The following is a 14,891-nucleotide window of genomic DNA, read 5'->3' as shown; positions in this document are numbered from 1 at the left end:
TAAGATCGATTTTCGGCTTCTCGCATCCAGCTCCTGCCAGCCGTCTTGCGCAAGTCATCACTCCACCGTGCCTGAGGACGTCCTACACTACGTTTGCCGAGGCGTGGTCTCCACTCTAGAACTCGAAATTTTTATCGGACTTTAACAAAATATTACGTAAAATTTAGCCCAAACGTACTTAACGTTTGTTTGTTGACAAATGCAAAAATAAGGGCAATAATATAGTTTCTAAATACACGAGCGAAGCGAGCGCGAAATTTTTATCGGACTTCAACAAAATATTACGTAAAATTTAGCCCAAACGTACTTAACTTTTTGTTTGTTGACAGATGCAAAAATAAGGGCATATCGTTTTTGAATACGCGAGCGAAGCGGGCGCGAAATTTTTATCGGACTTAAAACAAAAATTACGTAAAATTTAGCCCAAACGTACTTAACGTTTTGTTTGTTGACAAATGCAAAAATAACGGCCATAATATAGTTTTTAAATACGAGAGCGAAGCGAGCACGAAATTTTTATCGGACTTTAACAAAATATTACGTAAAATTTGCCCAAACGTACTTTACTTTTTGTTTGCTGACAGATGCAAAAATAAGGGCATATCGTTTTTGAATACGCGAGCGAAGCGAGCGCGAAATTTTTATCGGACTTAAACAAAATATTACGTAAAATTTAGCCCAAACGTACTTAACTTTTTGTTTGTTGACAAATGCAAAATTAAGCGCATACAGTTTCTGAATACGCGAGCGAAGCGAGCGCGAAATTATAATTATTTTTTATTTAATATACAACCCGTGCCGATAAAGAATGGGATTAGAAATCGCGACCGCTGTATTCAACTCTCGCTCATGTGCTATAGTGTATGAGCGAGAGGTAAATACAGCTGTCGCGATTTCTAATCCCATTCTTTATCGGCACGGGTTGTACGTCCATGCGAAAACCCCCGCTCGCAATTATAAGTCAATAATAATAAAGTTAGATATCGCGAGAATTCGCGATGCTTCGCCGCTTAGACGTTGATCACGTGTGTTTTAAGTACCAAATTTTAACAATAATTAATTTTAAGTTTAAAAAGTTTCAACTTTCTGTTTAATGTTTTGTTATTGTTAGACAGTTTTATGTAGCGGCGCAGATACTAGTTGTGAACAATTTTTTTTTAATTGGGTAAATTTTGCCGCCCCCTAAAAGCTGCCGCCCGGGGAATTTGCCCCCCCTGCCCCCCCCCCCCCCCCCCCCACGCTACGCCACTGGTAACCATGTCTTTTTAACAAGAAATCAACTCAACTGATAATATATATCCGATGACGGTGACATACTAAACAGAGTGCTTAGTGCGAGTTTTCGTGAATTTTTTTACGGACTCACGTGAGAGCGCGTATACTAAGATTTGTATGCAGTGTTGCCAACTTAGTGGATTTTCCACTAATACTGGTGGTTTAAGTCCCCTATTTAGTGGCGAAATGTTGAAAGTACTGCGGGTCAAGTAGCGAAATGTAAGTTTTGTGGTACAACTTTAAGGAGTTACTATGGAGATTTGAAGTCTCACGGAATGTCAAAAAAGCATCTACAAAACAAAAAGGTGAACGACTACTATATAATTATATTAAGTACTCATTCATTGGTCAAATGCGTAACTAAACAATTTGTGAAACTACTACGCCGATTATAATTTGTGAAGGATTCGGATCGGGTCGGATGAATTGCTAAACAGATGTAATGCTTTGTCTGTTTTAATTTTCTATCGTTGCCGAGTTACATCTTTGGATGATTAAATTGTTTTAGGTTACAATAAAATATAAACAATATTTTTTTAGTGGTGAATTTGGTGATTTTAAGTGTGGGATAAATTTTTGTTAGTGGTTTTCTGGTGGTTTTAAAAGTTGACTCTGGTGGTAAGCTTCTACAACTGTTGGCAACACTGTTTGTATGGAACAAAAACAGGTTCCAATTTTTGACACTAGGTGGAGCTGTTTTTGTTCCATACAAATCTTAGTATACGCGCTCTCATGTGAGTCCGTAAAAAAATTCACGAAAACTCGCACTAAGCACTCAGGCGCTTACAAATAGCTCACTGAAGTTGCCCTCAAGCACTGTAGATATGCTGGCGTTTGGTGCCTTGGTCTTCAAGTATAGTTCGGCCATTCAGAGAATGCGTTCCTGACACGTCGCGATTGAACTGACGACGTAACTTTGCAATGGCGTTGCAGTTACGATAAAAATATTTTTGCTGGTTGTTTACCGTTTTAACAATTGAGGAGCATTAAAACAACATTATTATATCAATAATCAATGAATGTAGTTACGTCGTCAGTTCAATCGCGACGTGTCAGGAACGCATTCTCTGAATGGCCGAACTATAATAATAATCTTGTACGCTTTGATGAAAGGTTTGCGGCACTATACTCTTCGGGTAGCGAGTTTTTCCCATGAGGTTGGCGAAAGCCAAATAAATAAAATATTAATTTGTGGGCTGGTTTGGACGACTTTGGAGTCTTTCATTTTAGTTAACTAGATTTTGCTGTTCTTGAGTGAGTGTTATTGACGCGTTAAAAAGTAAACACATTTCTATCTTTTATATATCCTTTAATTTTAAAATATCATGTTTTAACTATTTCCAAAGGCAGTCTGAAATTTTTAAAGACGTTGGTTGATCCAGCTGATGAATGAGGTGACTCTAGCGAAAGCAGCAGGAGCTCCAACTTGACAACCACGGCCGGATCCGAATGAGGTCACACCGATCTGGAAAATAGAAAAATATGTTAATGAACTAATTTAAAATGCTCATCTCATATGCTTAAAGTTTTCTTCATTTATTATGTTTTATTTTTTTTCTTAAATACAAATAATAATAGATTATAGTAAATATTTCAATTACCAAGATGCGTCTGTTGTTGCTGGTTACGACAAGAGGACCGCCGGAGTCACCCTGGCAAGTGCCTCTGCCGTTGGCACCGCTGGTGCAGATGTTTGAAGACTGGAGGATGAAGGGGAAGGACAGACTGCACACGCTGTTCGTAATCACAGGCAAGTTGACGTGGTTCAAAGTTGGACTGACGCTTCCGCCTAAAATCAAAGAAAAATAAACTTTACTTATTAAAATATTACAATAATATTTGCAAGTACGTTAGGTACAAATTATAAACATTTAGTAACATTTTGATCGTTAAATAATATATTTTTAACTTACCGTCGACGGTGCGACCGAAACCAGACGCAGTGGCTGTGAATCCGGCGAACTGGTTGTTGAGCTCATTACCAGAGGGCAGCGCAATTGGAGCGATGTTGCCTGTTGGCATGATAACGTGATAAATAATCATTAAAAAAATTGTTAAAAAAAGTTAGTACGACATTATCACTTCAAACTTGTTTTGTTAGGTATATGACAATAGTAGCATTGTGTAAAATGAAAGTACCTAATTAAGTTTTTAAAACTCACCTGAAGTAGCAACGTTAGATGGCAAGTTAATAATGGCAATATCGTTACGGATCAGGCTGGGGGTCCAGCTGCCGTGCATGACGACGCTATTAGTGTTCAGTCTGGTGCCACCGCTGAAAAAGGTGATAGAGCCGAGTACGACTGTCAAACTAGTTGCTTGGTTGATGCCGTCAAACCAGCAGTGAGCGGCAGTGAGCACTCTTCTCTGGTTAAGCAAAGAACCACCGCAAGCGCTCTGGCCAAGGGGTAAATTAATGAGAAGACCAGCCTGAAAAAAAAATCATTTTAAAGTTAGAAATTACCTACAAGATGACTGATTTTATGTCAAATTTTGATGTACAGGAATGTTGTATAACCTGGTATGGGAATTGTCCGAGGCTGGCAGAGGATCCGCCGACAATTCTGGATGGGTTGCGGAAAGCTTCCAACTCGGCTACGCGAATCTCTTCGGCCAGGGGAATACCAACTTTAGTGTGGTACCCGTAGGCGGTGATGTCATCAAGATCGATGACATCCTCGTGGTTGATGTTCCTCGCGGACGCCACCGCCGCCAGAGCCAATACCGTCACTGCCAAGAGTTTCATGGTTCGAATTCAAAAAACTAATAACTAATTCATTCTGCTGTTAATATTTATATGATTCGTTAGAGAGATAACTCCAAGATATTGATTATAGAATAAAATCTATCCTATTTATCTTAATCTATATGGAGATTATAATTTGATTTCACAATAACTATATTACTATCGATTATACATTCATATTGTGTCTCGTTGATACCGAAGCATATTTAATATTTCAGTAGTAGTACAATATCCGTTTAAACGTCAATTTTCTCTAATCATGCCGAATTTGTATGAATAAAAATGTATTATAGCTTTTTGTACCGTATGTGAAAATGGTGAAGAAAGTTCCTTTATGATGCCTGGGTGACATCAATTTGGCTGCATAAAATAGTCTTGAATCTATATGCTCTTAAGATATTTCTTTAACATGCTCGCAAAAAGCCGGTACAGAAAAAAATAAATAAACAGGGTTGCACTTATACGTCTAGGATGTGTAATCTCCAGACTCCATCAAACCCGTTAAAATTATATTGATTTATAAGTTAAAACGATAAATAATATCGTTTCAGACGACAGCGATATATTTTGATATTTCTTAGAAGTCTGATTCTGATCAAACAAACCCATTAAATAAATATTCCTCTTACAATTTAATTTACTCTGAAAAAGATTGATTAAAACTTTCTACATGTTCTCCAAATCAAAAGCTTTATCCAAATTCGTGAACTTTGCATTACCTGATTGTGCCTTCTACTACACACACACCCGATATACATACGTTTATAGGGACTGGAATTAAAACTTCTCAAAGACAAACATGGCAGGTGGCACGTGCATCAAGGAAGGCAAGCCGATGCAAGAGATACAAATTCAGCTCCAAGACATGGAAATCAACAATCATAACACGACTCAGACCCGCCAGACAGTTTTTGGGATGAAGTCCATCTATTGACTAGGTATGAAAAATTACTGCAAGATTTTTGGAGGTTTTATTTTCCTTGCAAAACGACAACATCATAATAAAGGATATTGCAGCATAAGACGGTAAACTATCTACAGATCGAATCAATTATGGAGTTTCTTGTCGGTTATTCTCCATAAGACCCACTGTTTGGAACCGCGCAACTAGCGTCACTAACGTAGCTTAACGTTTCTTAAGCTACAGGTGCATAAGATAGGTCTTTATGTAATAAAAACCTTTGACTATGAATCGACCGCGTCAAGCATTATTAGCTAAACCTTATGATCGATCAATGCAGGAGGCTTTGACAAAGCCACGGGTTCGAGATAGGTAATTATAATTTTAAAAAATATCTTTAAAAGCACCAGAGCGATCACACAAATACTCCTGGCTCGAGCATTGATTATCACCGTATCTCCAACTATCTGCTAAGACTGCGTAATTAAACATAAAAGACAATTTAAGATTATCCGATCATAAGTAATTGTAAAATCAAATTATAATCTCCTTATAGATTAAGATAAATAGGATAGATTTTATTCGACAATCAATATCTTAGAGTTATCTTCTTGGCGAATCATATAAATATTCACAACAGAATGGAAGTAGTAGGTATTAGTTTTTTGCTTACGGACCATGAAGCTCTTAGTTGTGACGGTATTGGCTCTGGCGGCGGTGGCGTCCGCGAGGAACATCAACCAGGAGGATGTCATCGATCTTGATGACATCACCGCCTACGGGTACCACACTAAAGTTGGTATTCCCCTGGCTGAAGAGATTCGCATAGCCGAGTTGGAAGCTTCCCGCAACCCATCCAGAATTGTCGGTGGATCTTCTGCCAGCCTCGGACAATTCCCATACCAGGTCATACAACTTTCTTGTAAATCAAAATTCAGTATTCAAACTTCATCTCCCAATTACTAACTTTTTTCAAACATTATTTTTCAGGCTGGTCTTGTCATTAATTTACCTCTTGGTCAAAGCGCTTGCGGTGGTTCTTTGCTCAACCAGAGGAGAGTGCTCACTGCCGCTCACTGCTGGTTTGATGGCATCAACCAAGCAACTAGTTTGACAGTCGTACTCGGCTCTATCACCTTTTTCAGCGGTGGTACCAGACTTTCCACCAATAACGTCATCATGCACGGCAGCTGGACCCCCAGTCTGATCCGTAACGATATTGCCATTATCAACTTGCCATCTAACGTTGCTACTTCAGGTGAGTTTTAAAAACTTTATTAAGTACTGTCATTTTACACATGCTACTATTGTCGTACATCTAACGAAACGAGTTTGAAGGGCTAATGTTTTTTTTTTTACAAAATGTATAATTTTTTATTGACAACGTTATCATCTTAACAGGCAACATCGCCCCAATCGCGCTGCCCTCTGGTAATGAGCTCAACAACCAGTTTGCCGGATTCACCGCCACTGCGTCTGGTTTCGGTCGCACCGTTGACGGTAAATTAATAATATATTATGTAACGACCGAAATGTCGCTAATGTTATAATTTGTACCTAACATACTTGCAAATATTATTATGTGTTTGAATAAGTAATGTTTATTATTCTTTGATTTTAGGTGGAAGCGTCAGCCCAACCTTGAACCACGTCAACTTGCCTGTGATTACGAACAGCGTATGCAGTGTGTCCTTCCCCTTCATCCTCCAGTCTTCAAACATTTGCACCAGCGGCGCCAACGGCAGAGGCACTTGCCAGGGTGACTCCGGCGGTCCTCTTGTCGTAACCAGCAACAACAGACGCATCTTGGTAATGGAAATATTTATTTTAATCTTTACATATACATATATCGGTTTCAAACTAGTTTATTAACATTTTTTTTCTTACCAGATCGGTGTGACCTCATTCGGATCCGGCCGTGGTTGCCAAGTCGGAGCGCCGTCTGCCTTCGCTAGAGTCACCTCATACATCAGCTGGATCAACCAACGTCTTTAAAAATGTCACGCAGTTTTGGCAATCGTTATAACATAATATTTTTAAATTAAAGCGTAATATTTAAAATAAAGAGTGTGTTTACTTTTTCTAAAGTATTGAGAAATACTTAACAGTTATATGACCACGAAAAGGGTTCGCCCAAAATTATTATTTTATTCATTCGGCTTGACGTCAACCTCATGTGTCGCTAAGCTCTTCATCAAAGCATCAAAGCAAAGTGGCGTCTTGAAAATGTAGATGCTCTAGCTGCTAGGTCCTTATATAAATACTCCTACGATGCGCAAGGGCAACTTTACTAAGCTATTTGAAACCTTGTGTTCAAGGCAAAACTTGGTTTCAAGAAACCGTTCGGAAAAGGAAAGATAAAAAAAATATACCTAGTTACATAACTACACTTAGGCTGTGGTATTTCCCACTGCAAAGATTAGCGTTTATCTACATTATTACTTACCTACTGCATTGCACAAGCCAATGAATTAACTTAGGTAATTCCAAATAGGTAATATGAATGATTAACTTTATTATCCATTCATCAAAACTGTCATCTTTATAAGCAATTACATAAGTTTAATTTCATGTAGATAAAAAAACGCCGAAGCTATAAAATTATTGCCTAGTCATCTTTCACATAAGTTTTGTACACAGTCTAAAATATTGCTGTAGTGACACAAAGTAAAAGAATCTAAGATTTTTGGATTTCATGAAAACCCGACAGCTGCTTTGCTTATAGCTCATATCAATTTGCGGATGATTAATTTATCATCTACGAATAACAAATAAGGAAACCGAGGATAGGTACCTGAAAGTCGATATAGCTAAAAATAATGTTAATTGTAAGATGAACGCCAATGGAAGAGTATGGAAGAAGATAAATCCTGCGCCGACCCCAAATAAAATTGGCATAAGGGCAGGAGCATGATGAAAATTATCATCAATCAGGTTTTTGGTCACGTAAAAAGCCAAATCTAATTATCTTGGAGACTAATCAAGTATTATCATGTTTGTCTGTGTACATAGGACGTGCTGAAGGAACCAGCATTTTATGACAATGACATGGCAGTAATAAGCAGCTGATGCAAAATTGAGATTCACCTCGATCTCGAGGTAGTAGATAAAGTCACTGCGATTTTCTTCACTTTTTCCTTTCACTTCCACTCGACTTATAGACGTTTTTTGTCTGGGTTAAATAAATATTATTTACTAGCTTCCGCCAGCGGCTTCGCCCGCGTGGTGTGTTGATAAAAAGTAGCCTATGTGTTAATCCAGGATATCACCTATCTACATACCAAATTTCAATCTAATCGGTCCAGCCGTTTTTGCGTGATTGAATAACAAACATACATCCATACATTCTCACAAACTTTCACATTTATAATATAAGTAGGATTGCTCGATTGCTAAATTATCCCCTATTAAAATGACAATATTTTGGAAAATCTTCTTTTCCTTAACCCCTGTTTGAATAATATTGAATAATTTACTGAAGTTTGGTAATAATATAAGGAAAAGATGGTAAAATGATATTCAATGATTGAAAAGCTGCTTTGACATGATTATTTTATCTCTTAATTAAAAGTCATGTGAGCATCATGGTGTGGTGGCCTAGTGGATAAAGAACCAACCTCTCGAGTATGAGGGTGAGGGTTCGATTCCAGGTCAGGCAAGTACCAATGCAACTTTTCTAATGTTGTATGTACCTTCTAAGTAATCTTAGACATCAATGGCTGATAAAAAGGTGAAAGAAAACATCTTGAGGAAACCTGGACTATAAAGTCTGAAGTCACCAACCCGCATTGAGCAAGCGTGGTGACTATGCTCAATCCTTCTCCGTATGAGAGGAGGCCTGTGCCCAGCAGTGGGACGATAAAAAGGCTGTAACAGTAACAGTAACAGAGCATCATAAGAACCACCTAATATTTTCGTTTATCATGCTTAACATCTTCATATTTATTTTGGTTTTTATCTATACCTACATAATTTTATTTCGAGTGGGGTGATCAGGTGATCATGCTTATAAATATGAATAGCAGGAAGTATTGTTATATAATATATATTGTTACATAATACTCAGTTGTTGAATGAAGTCCTTTGACATGAAGTTACTGATTGTGACTGTTTTGGCCTTGACAGCAGTCTCAGCGAGGCATATTACTCTTGAAGATGTCATCGAACTAGAAAATAACTCCGCGTACAGTTATTTGAATAAAGTCGGTGTTCCTTTAGCTGAACAGCTCCGTAAGGCTCAAGAAGAAGGCATACGGGATCAATCCAGGATAGTAGGTGGTCAACTTGCCAGTCTGGGGCAATTCCCTTATCAGGTAACTTTTTGATTGTTTTGCTGTATCATGTCAATCTATGGTTGTTTAAATAAAAACTTACATCTATATAGTAAGGACAAAAATAGAGTAAGCACTTTACAGATTGATCTATGATATACAAGTGGATAGAAAGCCACGTATTTAGATTACATATTCACAAATTATCGTTTTCTCTCCAGGCTGGGCTTCTCCTTCATCTTCCGGGCTTTAGTACTCTACCATTTTGTAGAGGTATTCTTGTCAACAATAGACGGATCCTTACTGCTGCTCACAACTTAGTGGACGCCGTATCATTCGTCACACAGATCACTGTTGTACTCGGCTCTACTGCTATATTTACTGGGGGTACCAGACTAACCACCAACAGTTTTGTACTACACGAAAATTACAACGCAGTGACTATCAGAAACGATGTGGCTACGATCAACTTACGGTCAGCGGTTTCGACTTCTAGTAAGTATGTTTATGAATTAATTGAATGGCGATGTATCTATGACGCAAATTGCAGTGATCGGTCACCTCACGGGACTTGACGAGTTAATTTACTCATTTATTCTCTGTTCTGTAGTTAATCCTTTAACATTTAATTATTACGTAATCAATATTATTATCATTATCAGGTATAATTGCTCTTATCGCGCTACCTTCTGGATCTCAGCTGAATGAAAATTTCGTTGGTGTTACCGCTGTGGCATCAGGCTTCGGAAGAACTTCTGACAGTAAGTACTTATTTTTTCTGCACACAATACAACAGAACGCTTTTGCTACTTACAGTAATAATAATATTGTAGGCTTCGCAATTTGTAAACATAAACTTTTATTTTTCTATTTTAGGCGGAGGTGTAGTCGCTAACCAGCGTCTGAGCTTCGTGAACGTGCCAGTGATTTCAAACGCGGACTGTCGCTCCACCTTCGGTGGAAACTTGCAGGACTCCAACATATGCACGAGTGGTGCTGGCGGTAGAAACATCTGTACCGGAGACTCCGGTGGTCCACTCGCCGTCATCAGGAACAACAGACCTTTGTTGGCACATATACTTTTCTTATAGTCTATAAAAAAGAAGAATCATCTATTCCAATAATGTTTAGTCCAGTTTCTACCAAAACGGTTGGTGTTCGAACTTGCTCCTTTAAGTAAAGGTGTTTACAAATAGCCCATTTATCAAATCGGGGCTTTAGGCTAGATCTTTTATCTTCGCGCGATTCCAAACGAGTTTTTAATAATTTATTATCTCTCTTCAACAGATTGGAGTTGTCTCATTCGGAAGCCCGCGAGGTTGTCAAGCTGGATTCCGTCAGCTTACGCAAGAGTTACATCCTTCATGAGCTGGATTCAAAGACGTCTTTGAAAAACTGAACGTAAATTATATCTTAAAAAAATATATATTTTAAATGAACAGAATAACAATATGCCGAGTTATGGTCTTTTATTAGCCAAAAACATCAATTTTTACTCACCAATATCGAAAATAGAGAAAGGAGAAGATTAAGTACTGACATAAAAAATATATAAAAGCTAAAATGATATTTGACACTACCTTCAAGTTATTCGAGACATATAGGCTAGTTCTTCCTAATCTATAAATACATACAAGGTGTTGATTTGCATTTGTGCCATAGTTCAGGAGGAGGACATACAATACGTAAATAATCGATTGGAATTACACTAGATGGGAAATAACTAATATGGACTGCTTTTTTTGTCATTGTAATGTCGTGGTATTTCCGAAGTAATCCAATTTTATGAATGAAATTTATGAGTGTTCGTTGCGTATGCTTTGTGTTTGCGTTTATGTGAGGGTGCAGCACGGTTTTAACGCCAGTAACATACGCGCCAAGTTTAAATAAGGCTAGATGACATTTACAGAATTCCGAAAAAAAAATAAAGAAAAAAAATTACGTACCAATTTTTTTATTGATTTGGGTCGAGAATCATTAGCATAATTACCTCCTTGAATATGGCACGGATGCAAATCAACAGCTTGTATAGTGAATTCCTAATAATTATGTACCTATCATAACTCAACTTTGCGAAAAATGTTTTTGATTAGCGTCATTTGTGTGTTGAATAAATGGATTTTCTTTCTTTCTTTCTATTAGGACGGCAGTATAGAAAACTGATATCATCATAAAGAAAAAATCAAACTCAAAACAAGTATTTTCTTACTTCAAAAACTTCACCTTTTAATCAGCCATTGGTGTCCAAGATATACTTAGAAAATTCCTACAAACTTAGAAAAGATGCATACTTGCCTGACCTGGAATCGAATCCACGCCCTCATACTTGAGAGGTTGGTCCTTTACCCACAGGGCCACCACGACTTAAATTGTCACATATAGAAATAACTATTGCGCAACATCTTCCGATCCTCAAACAAGATTTATGAGTTAAATCTATAATCAGTCAAAAAGGTCTAAAGCGTTGATGCAACAGGTGTACTGGTACAAAACAGAGGGAAGGAGGGAAGGAGGGAAGGAGAAGGACTTGGTAATATTTATTACATTACAAGATAAAGTAAGACGATATTCAATCATTTCAAAAAACCTAAGACATGATTATTTAATCTCTTAATTGATAGTCATGTAACCATCATAAGAACCCCCCAATATTTTTGTTTATCACACATAACATATTCATATTTATTTTTATCATTATCTACTGTGTAGATAACTTGACTCTGAGTTGGAAATTCTGGTGATCATGCTTATAAATATGAATGGGGGGAAATTTTGTCACCCAGTTGTTGAATGAAATCCTTTGACATGAAGTCACTGGTTGTGACCATTTTGGCCCTGACAGTAGTCTCAGCGAGGCATATTACTCTTGAAGATGTCATCGAATTAGAAAATAACTCCGCATACGGCTATCTGAATAAGTTCGGTGTTCCTTTAGCTGAAAAGCTTCGTAAGGCCGAAGAAGAAGGCATACGGGATCCATCCAGGATAGTAGGTGGTCAACTTGCTAGTCTCGGGCAGTTCCCTTATCAGGTAACTTTTTTATTCTTTTTATTCTGTATTCTACGTGTCACAAAAAATATTTCCATCCTTTTCTCAATGTAATTTTACAGATACGTATTAAGAAATTCTCATTTTCTTTACAGGCTGGGCTTCTCCTTCATCTTCCAGGCAGTACTCCGTTTGGCGGAGGCATTCTTGTCAACAACAGACGAATCCTAACTGCTGCTCACAACTTAGCTGACGCCGTGTCATCCGTCACACAGATCACAGTCGTGCTCGGCTCCATTACTATATTTGCTGGAGGCACCAGACTGACCGCCAATAGTTTCGTAATACACGAAAATTACAACGCAGCGACTGTCAGAAACGATGTGGCTATTATCAATTTACCATCAGCCGTTGGGACTTCTAGTAAGTAAATATTTAAACCTTTGAATGGACTAATGGCGTGGTATACCGCAATCATACTGACTGGTCATCTCCCAGAAATTAAGGGGTTAATCAATGTAGGTCATAAATTGTCTGATCCGTGGCCAGTCAGAAAGTTACAACATTAGAATTGACATAGACCTGGCCAAACATGAAAGCCAGTTTAGACCAATGCTGTATTTTTATTCAATAATCAATATTAACTATCATTTCTAGGTATAATCGCTCCTATCGCCCTGCCTTCTGGATCTCTACTGAATGAAAATTTCGTCGGTCTTACCGCTGTAGCATCAGGCTTCGGAAAAACGGCTGACAGTATGTACTTATTTTTTCTGCACAAAATATAACAGAACAGTTCTGCTACTTAACTAATATTTACAATATAGGCTCCACAATTTGTAAACATACACTTTTTTTTCTTTCATTTTAGTCGGAGGTGTCGCTAATCAGCGCCTGAGCTTCGTGAACGTGCAAGTGATTTCAAACGCGGCCTGACTCCCCACCTATCCTTTGAACTTGCAGTCCTCCAACATATGCACCAGCGGTGCTGGCGGTAGGAACATCTGCACTGGTGACTCTGGTGGTCCACTCGCCGTCTCCTGGAACAACAGACCTCTATTGGCAAGTATTACTCTATCAAGAAGAATTATTCTAGAAACTACTATAGTTCCCAATTATTTTCAAGTAGACGTCTAGCCGACCAGTTTTCTTTGAAACGCGTATTTGAATATGTTCCCTTAAATCAAGGTGTTACGGGATGAACGTTATTCTTTACACAAATATTATATTACGTTGAAGCTGCAGTCGTGGCTGCAGAGTATGCTTCGATGCACTAATCTCAGGAACAAGAACTTTTTATGCGAGTGCAAAAAGACCTACAATCGGTAATAGAAGCTTGTTTCTTATTAAGTTATGTATTATCTTCAACAGATTGGTGTTGTTTCATTTGGAAGCCCGCGAGGTTGTGAGGCTGGTTATCCGTCAGTTTATGCGAGAGTTACATCCTTCATAAGCTGGATTCAAAGATACCTTTGAAATAACTTTGTAGCAAAATAAACAATAATATAGAAAATCTGATTTATTATACATGCATAGCATATCAAAAAACCTAGTTTGGTATTTTATTTATTTCTTTGTAATTTAACTCTCCTGCTCTTATCCCATTTTGTTAATAGGTGTCGGCGCAGCATGTTTTCGACATGCCGACTTTCACACAGTCCACCCAACAAAAAACATTTCAGTAATGCCTTTTTTAAGTAACACAGCATTAAGTAAAATTTCAAATGACTAATCATAATGTGGAACATTTTGAATGATAAGAAAAACTTTCCAATATTTTTAAATTCAATAGAGACACTAACAATATTGAAACACCCAAAAAACATACAAACTCGGTGCGCAACTACGATGAGTCGAAGATAATTTGGGGTTTTCCATATATCAAATTTAAATCCTTTCATAGCTTATATTGTTATCTGCTGAAAAACAATAATTAGTACATTGATATGACGTTAAGTACTGAACAGTAAGAAACAAAATAATGTAATGCAAAGTAGATGATTTTCATGTGTTTTGTGCTGTGTACATAGTATTAATACTGGAATATACATGTAATTTATAGAGATTAACGTAAAAAGATTTCTCGACTGAAAAACCACTTCTAAAAACACTTTCTAGAGAAATGGTAGACTATCATACATTTTGCATATTTCATTAAGATATATATAATAGTTGTATTTAATTGCTTAATTAACAAGTGTAGAATATAAATAACACAATATTATTTAATAAAATATTATTAAGGATTGATAATAGTAGTAGGTACCTACTTAGTTGTTTCACATAGGCCAATGCAGATGATTATAGTAAAAACGTCACAAAACAATACCTACTTCATAATCGTTAATCGTGTGATTATAAGTGATTATGTTATTTAAAGATAAATTAGTTTGTTATCTTTGAAATGTAATTATCTTTTAATACGACATCATCAGTTTGAAGTGTAAAATTAAAATTAAAGAATTTATAAAACAACTGCTTGCTAAGAAATAAAAATATTATTTATGTTTTATAGGTTTTTTTTAACTTACCTAAATCATCATAAATAGGTTACGCTCTTTTAGTTTTGTCAAATCATAAGCTCCAGGCTATTACAAATTCCAATCAACATTCAGAAGATATTTATCAGCAATATTTTCCTAAAAGTATAATATAGCGTCTACTTAACACTAGAAAGACCAGAGTGGTCAAATGACCCCAATGAAGTTTT

At 37.1% G+C, this 14,891-nt stretch overlaps 2 protein-coding genes and 1 pseudogene across 2 annotated transcripts; 2 read left to right on the top strand and 1 right to left on the bottom strand.

Moving 5' to 3' along the window:
* Positions 1-2,571: 2,571 nt before the first annotated feature.
* Positions 2,572-4,058, bottom strand: LOC124636176 (collagenase-like). Its single transcript, XM_047172119.1, has 5 exons — positions 3,794-4,058; positions 3,438-3,705; positions 3,189-3,287; positions 2,877-3,064; positions 2,572-2,740 (listed from the first exon to the last, which is right to left on the bottom strand). The coding sequence occupies exons 1-5, from the start codon at positions 4,019-4,021 to the stop codon at positions 2,636-2,638; spliced, it is 888 nt and encodes a 295-aa protein (XP_047028075.1). The 5' UTR covers positions 4,022-4,058; the 3' UTR covers positions 2,572-2,635.
* A 1,509-nt stretch (positions 4,059-5,567) lies between these two features.
* LOC124636177 (collagenase-like) lies at positions 5,568-6,987 on the top strand. Its single transcript, XM_047172120.1, has 5 exons — positions 5,568-5,828; positions 5,913-6,180; positions 6,324-6,422; positions 6,544-6,731; positions 6,813-6,987. The coding sequence occupies exons 1-5, from the start codon at positions 5,601-5,603 to the stop codon at positions 6,915-6,917; spliced, it is 888 nt and encodes a 295-aa protein (XP_047028076.1). The 5' UTR covers positions 5,568-5,600; the 3' UTR covers positions 6,918-6,987.
* A 2,023-nt stretch (positions 6,988-9,010) lies between these two features.
* On the top strand, positions 9,011-13,733 carry LOC124636645 (annotated as a pseudogene).
* The last annotated feature ends 1,158 nt before the right edge of the window (positions 13,734-14,891 follow it).

This window comes from Helicoverpa zea, chromosome 14, assembly GCF_022581195.2.
Source record: "Helicoverpa zea isolate HzStark_Cry1AcR chromosome 14, ilHelZeax1.1, whole genome shotgun sequence".
Lineage (NCBI taxonomy): Eukaryota > Metazoa > Arthropoda > Insecta > Lepidoptera > Noctuidae > Helicoverpa > Helicoverpa zea.
This window is presented reverse-complemented; position numbering and strand designations above follow the sequence as displayed.

What these genes read in the sequence shown, in the direction of transcription:
- LOC124636176 (XM_047172119.1), bottom strand. Translation starts at nt 4,021, where the DNA reads ATGAAACTCTTGGCAGTGACGGTATTGGCTCTGGCGGCGGTGGCGTCC. An exon ending in TTTCGGTCGCACCGTCGACG is followed by an intron (nt 3,065 to 3,188) that starts GTAAGTTAAAAA and finishes CTTTGATTTTAG; the next exon opens with GCGGAAGCGTCAGTCCAACT. An exon ending in GCAACAACAGACGCATCTTG is followed by an intron (nt 2,741 to 2,876) that starts GTAATTGAAATA and finishes TCTATTTTCCAG; the next exon opens with ATCGGTGTGACCTCATTCGG.
- LOC124636177 (XM_047172120.1), top strand. Translation starts at nt 5,601, where the DNA reads ATGAAGCTCTTAGTTGTGACGGTATTGGCTCTGGCGGCGGTGGCGTCC. An exon ending in TCGGACAATTCCCATACCAG is followed by an intron (nt 5,829 to 5,912) that starts GTCATACAACTT and finishes ATTATTTTTCAG; the next exon opens with GCTGGTCTTGTCATTAATTT. An exon ending in GCAACAACAGACGCATCTTG is followed by an intron (nt 6,732 to 6,812) that starts GTAATGGAAATA and finishes TTTTCTTACCAG; the next exon opens with ATCGGTGTGACCTCATTCGG.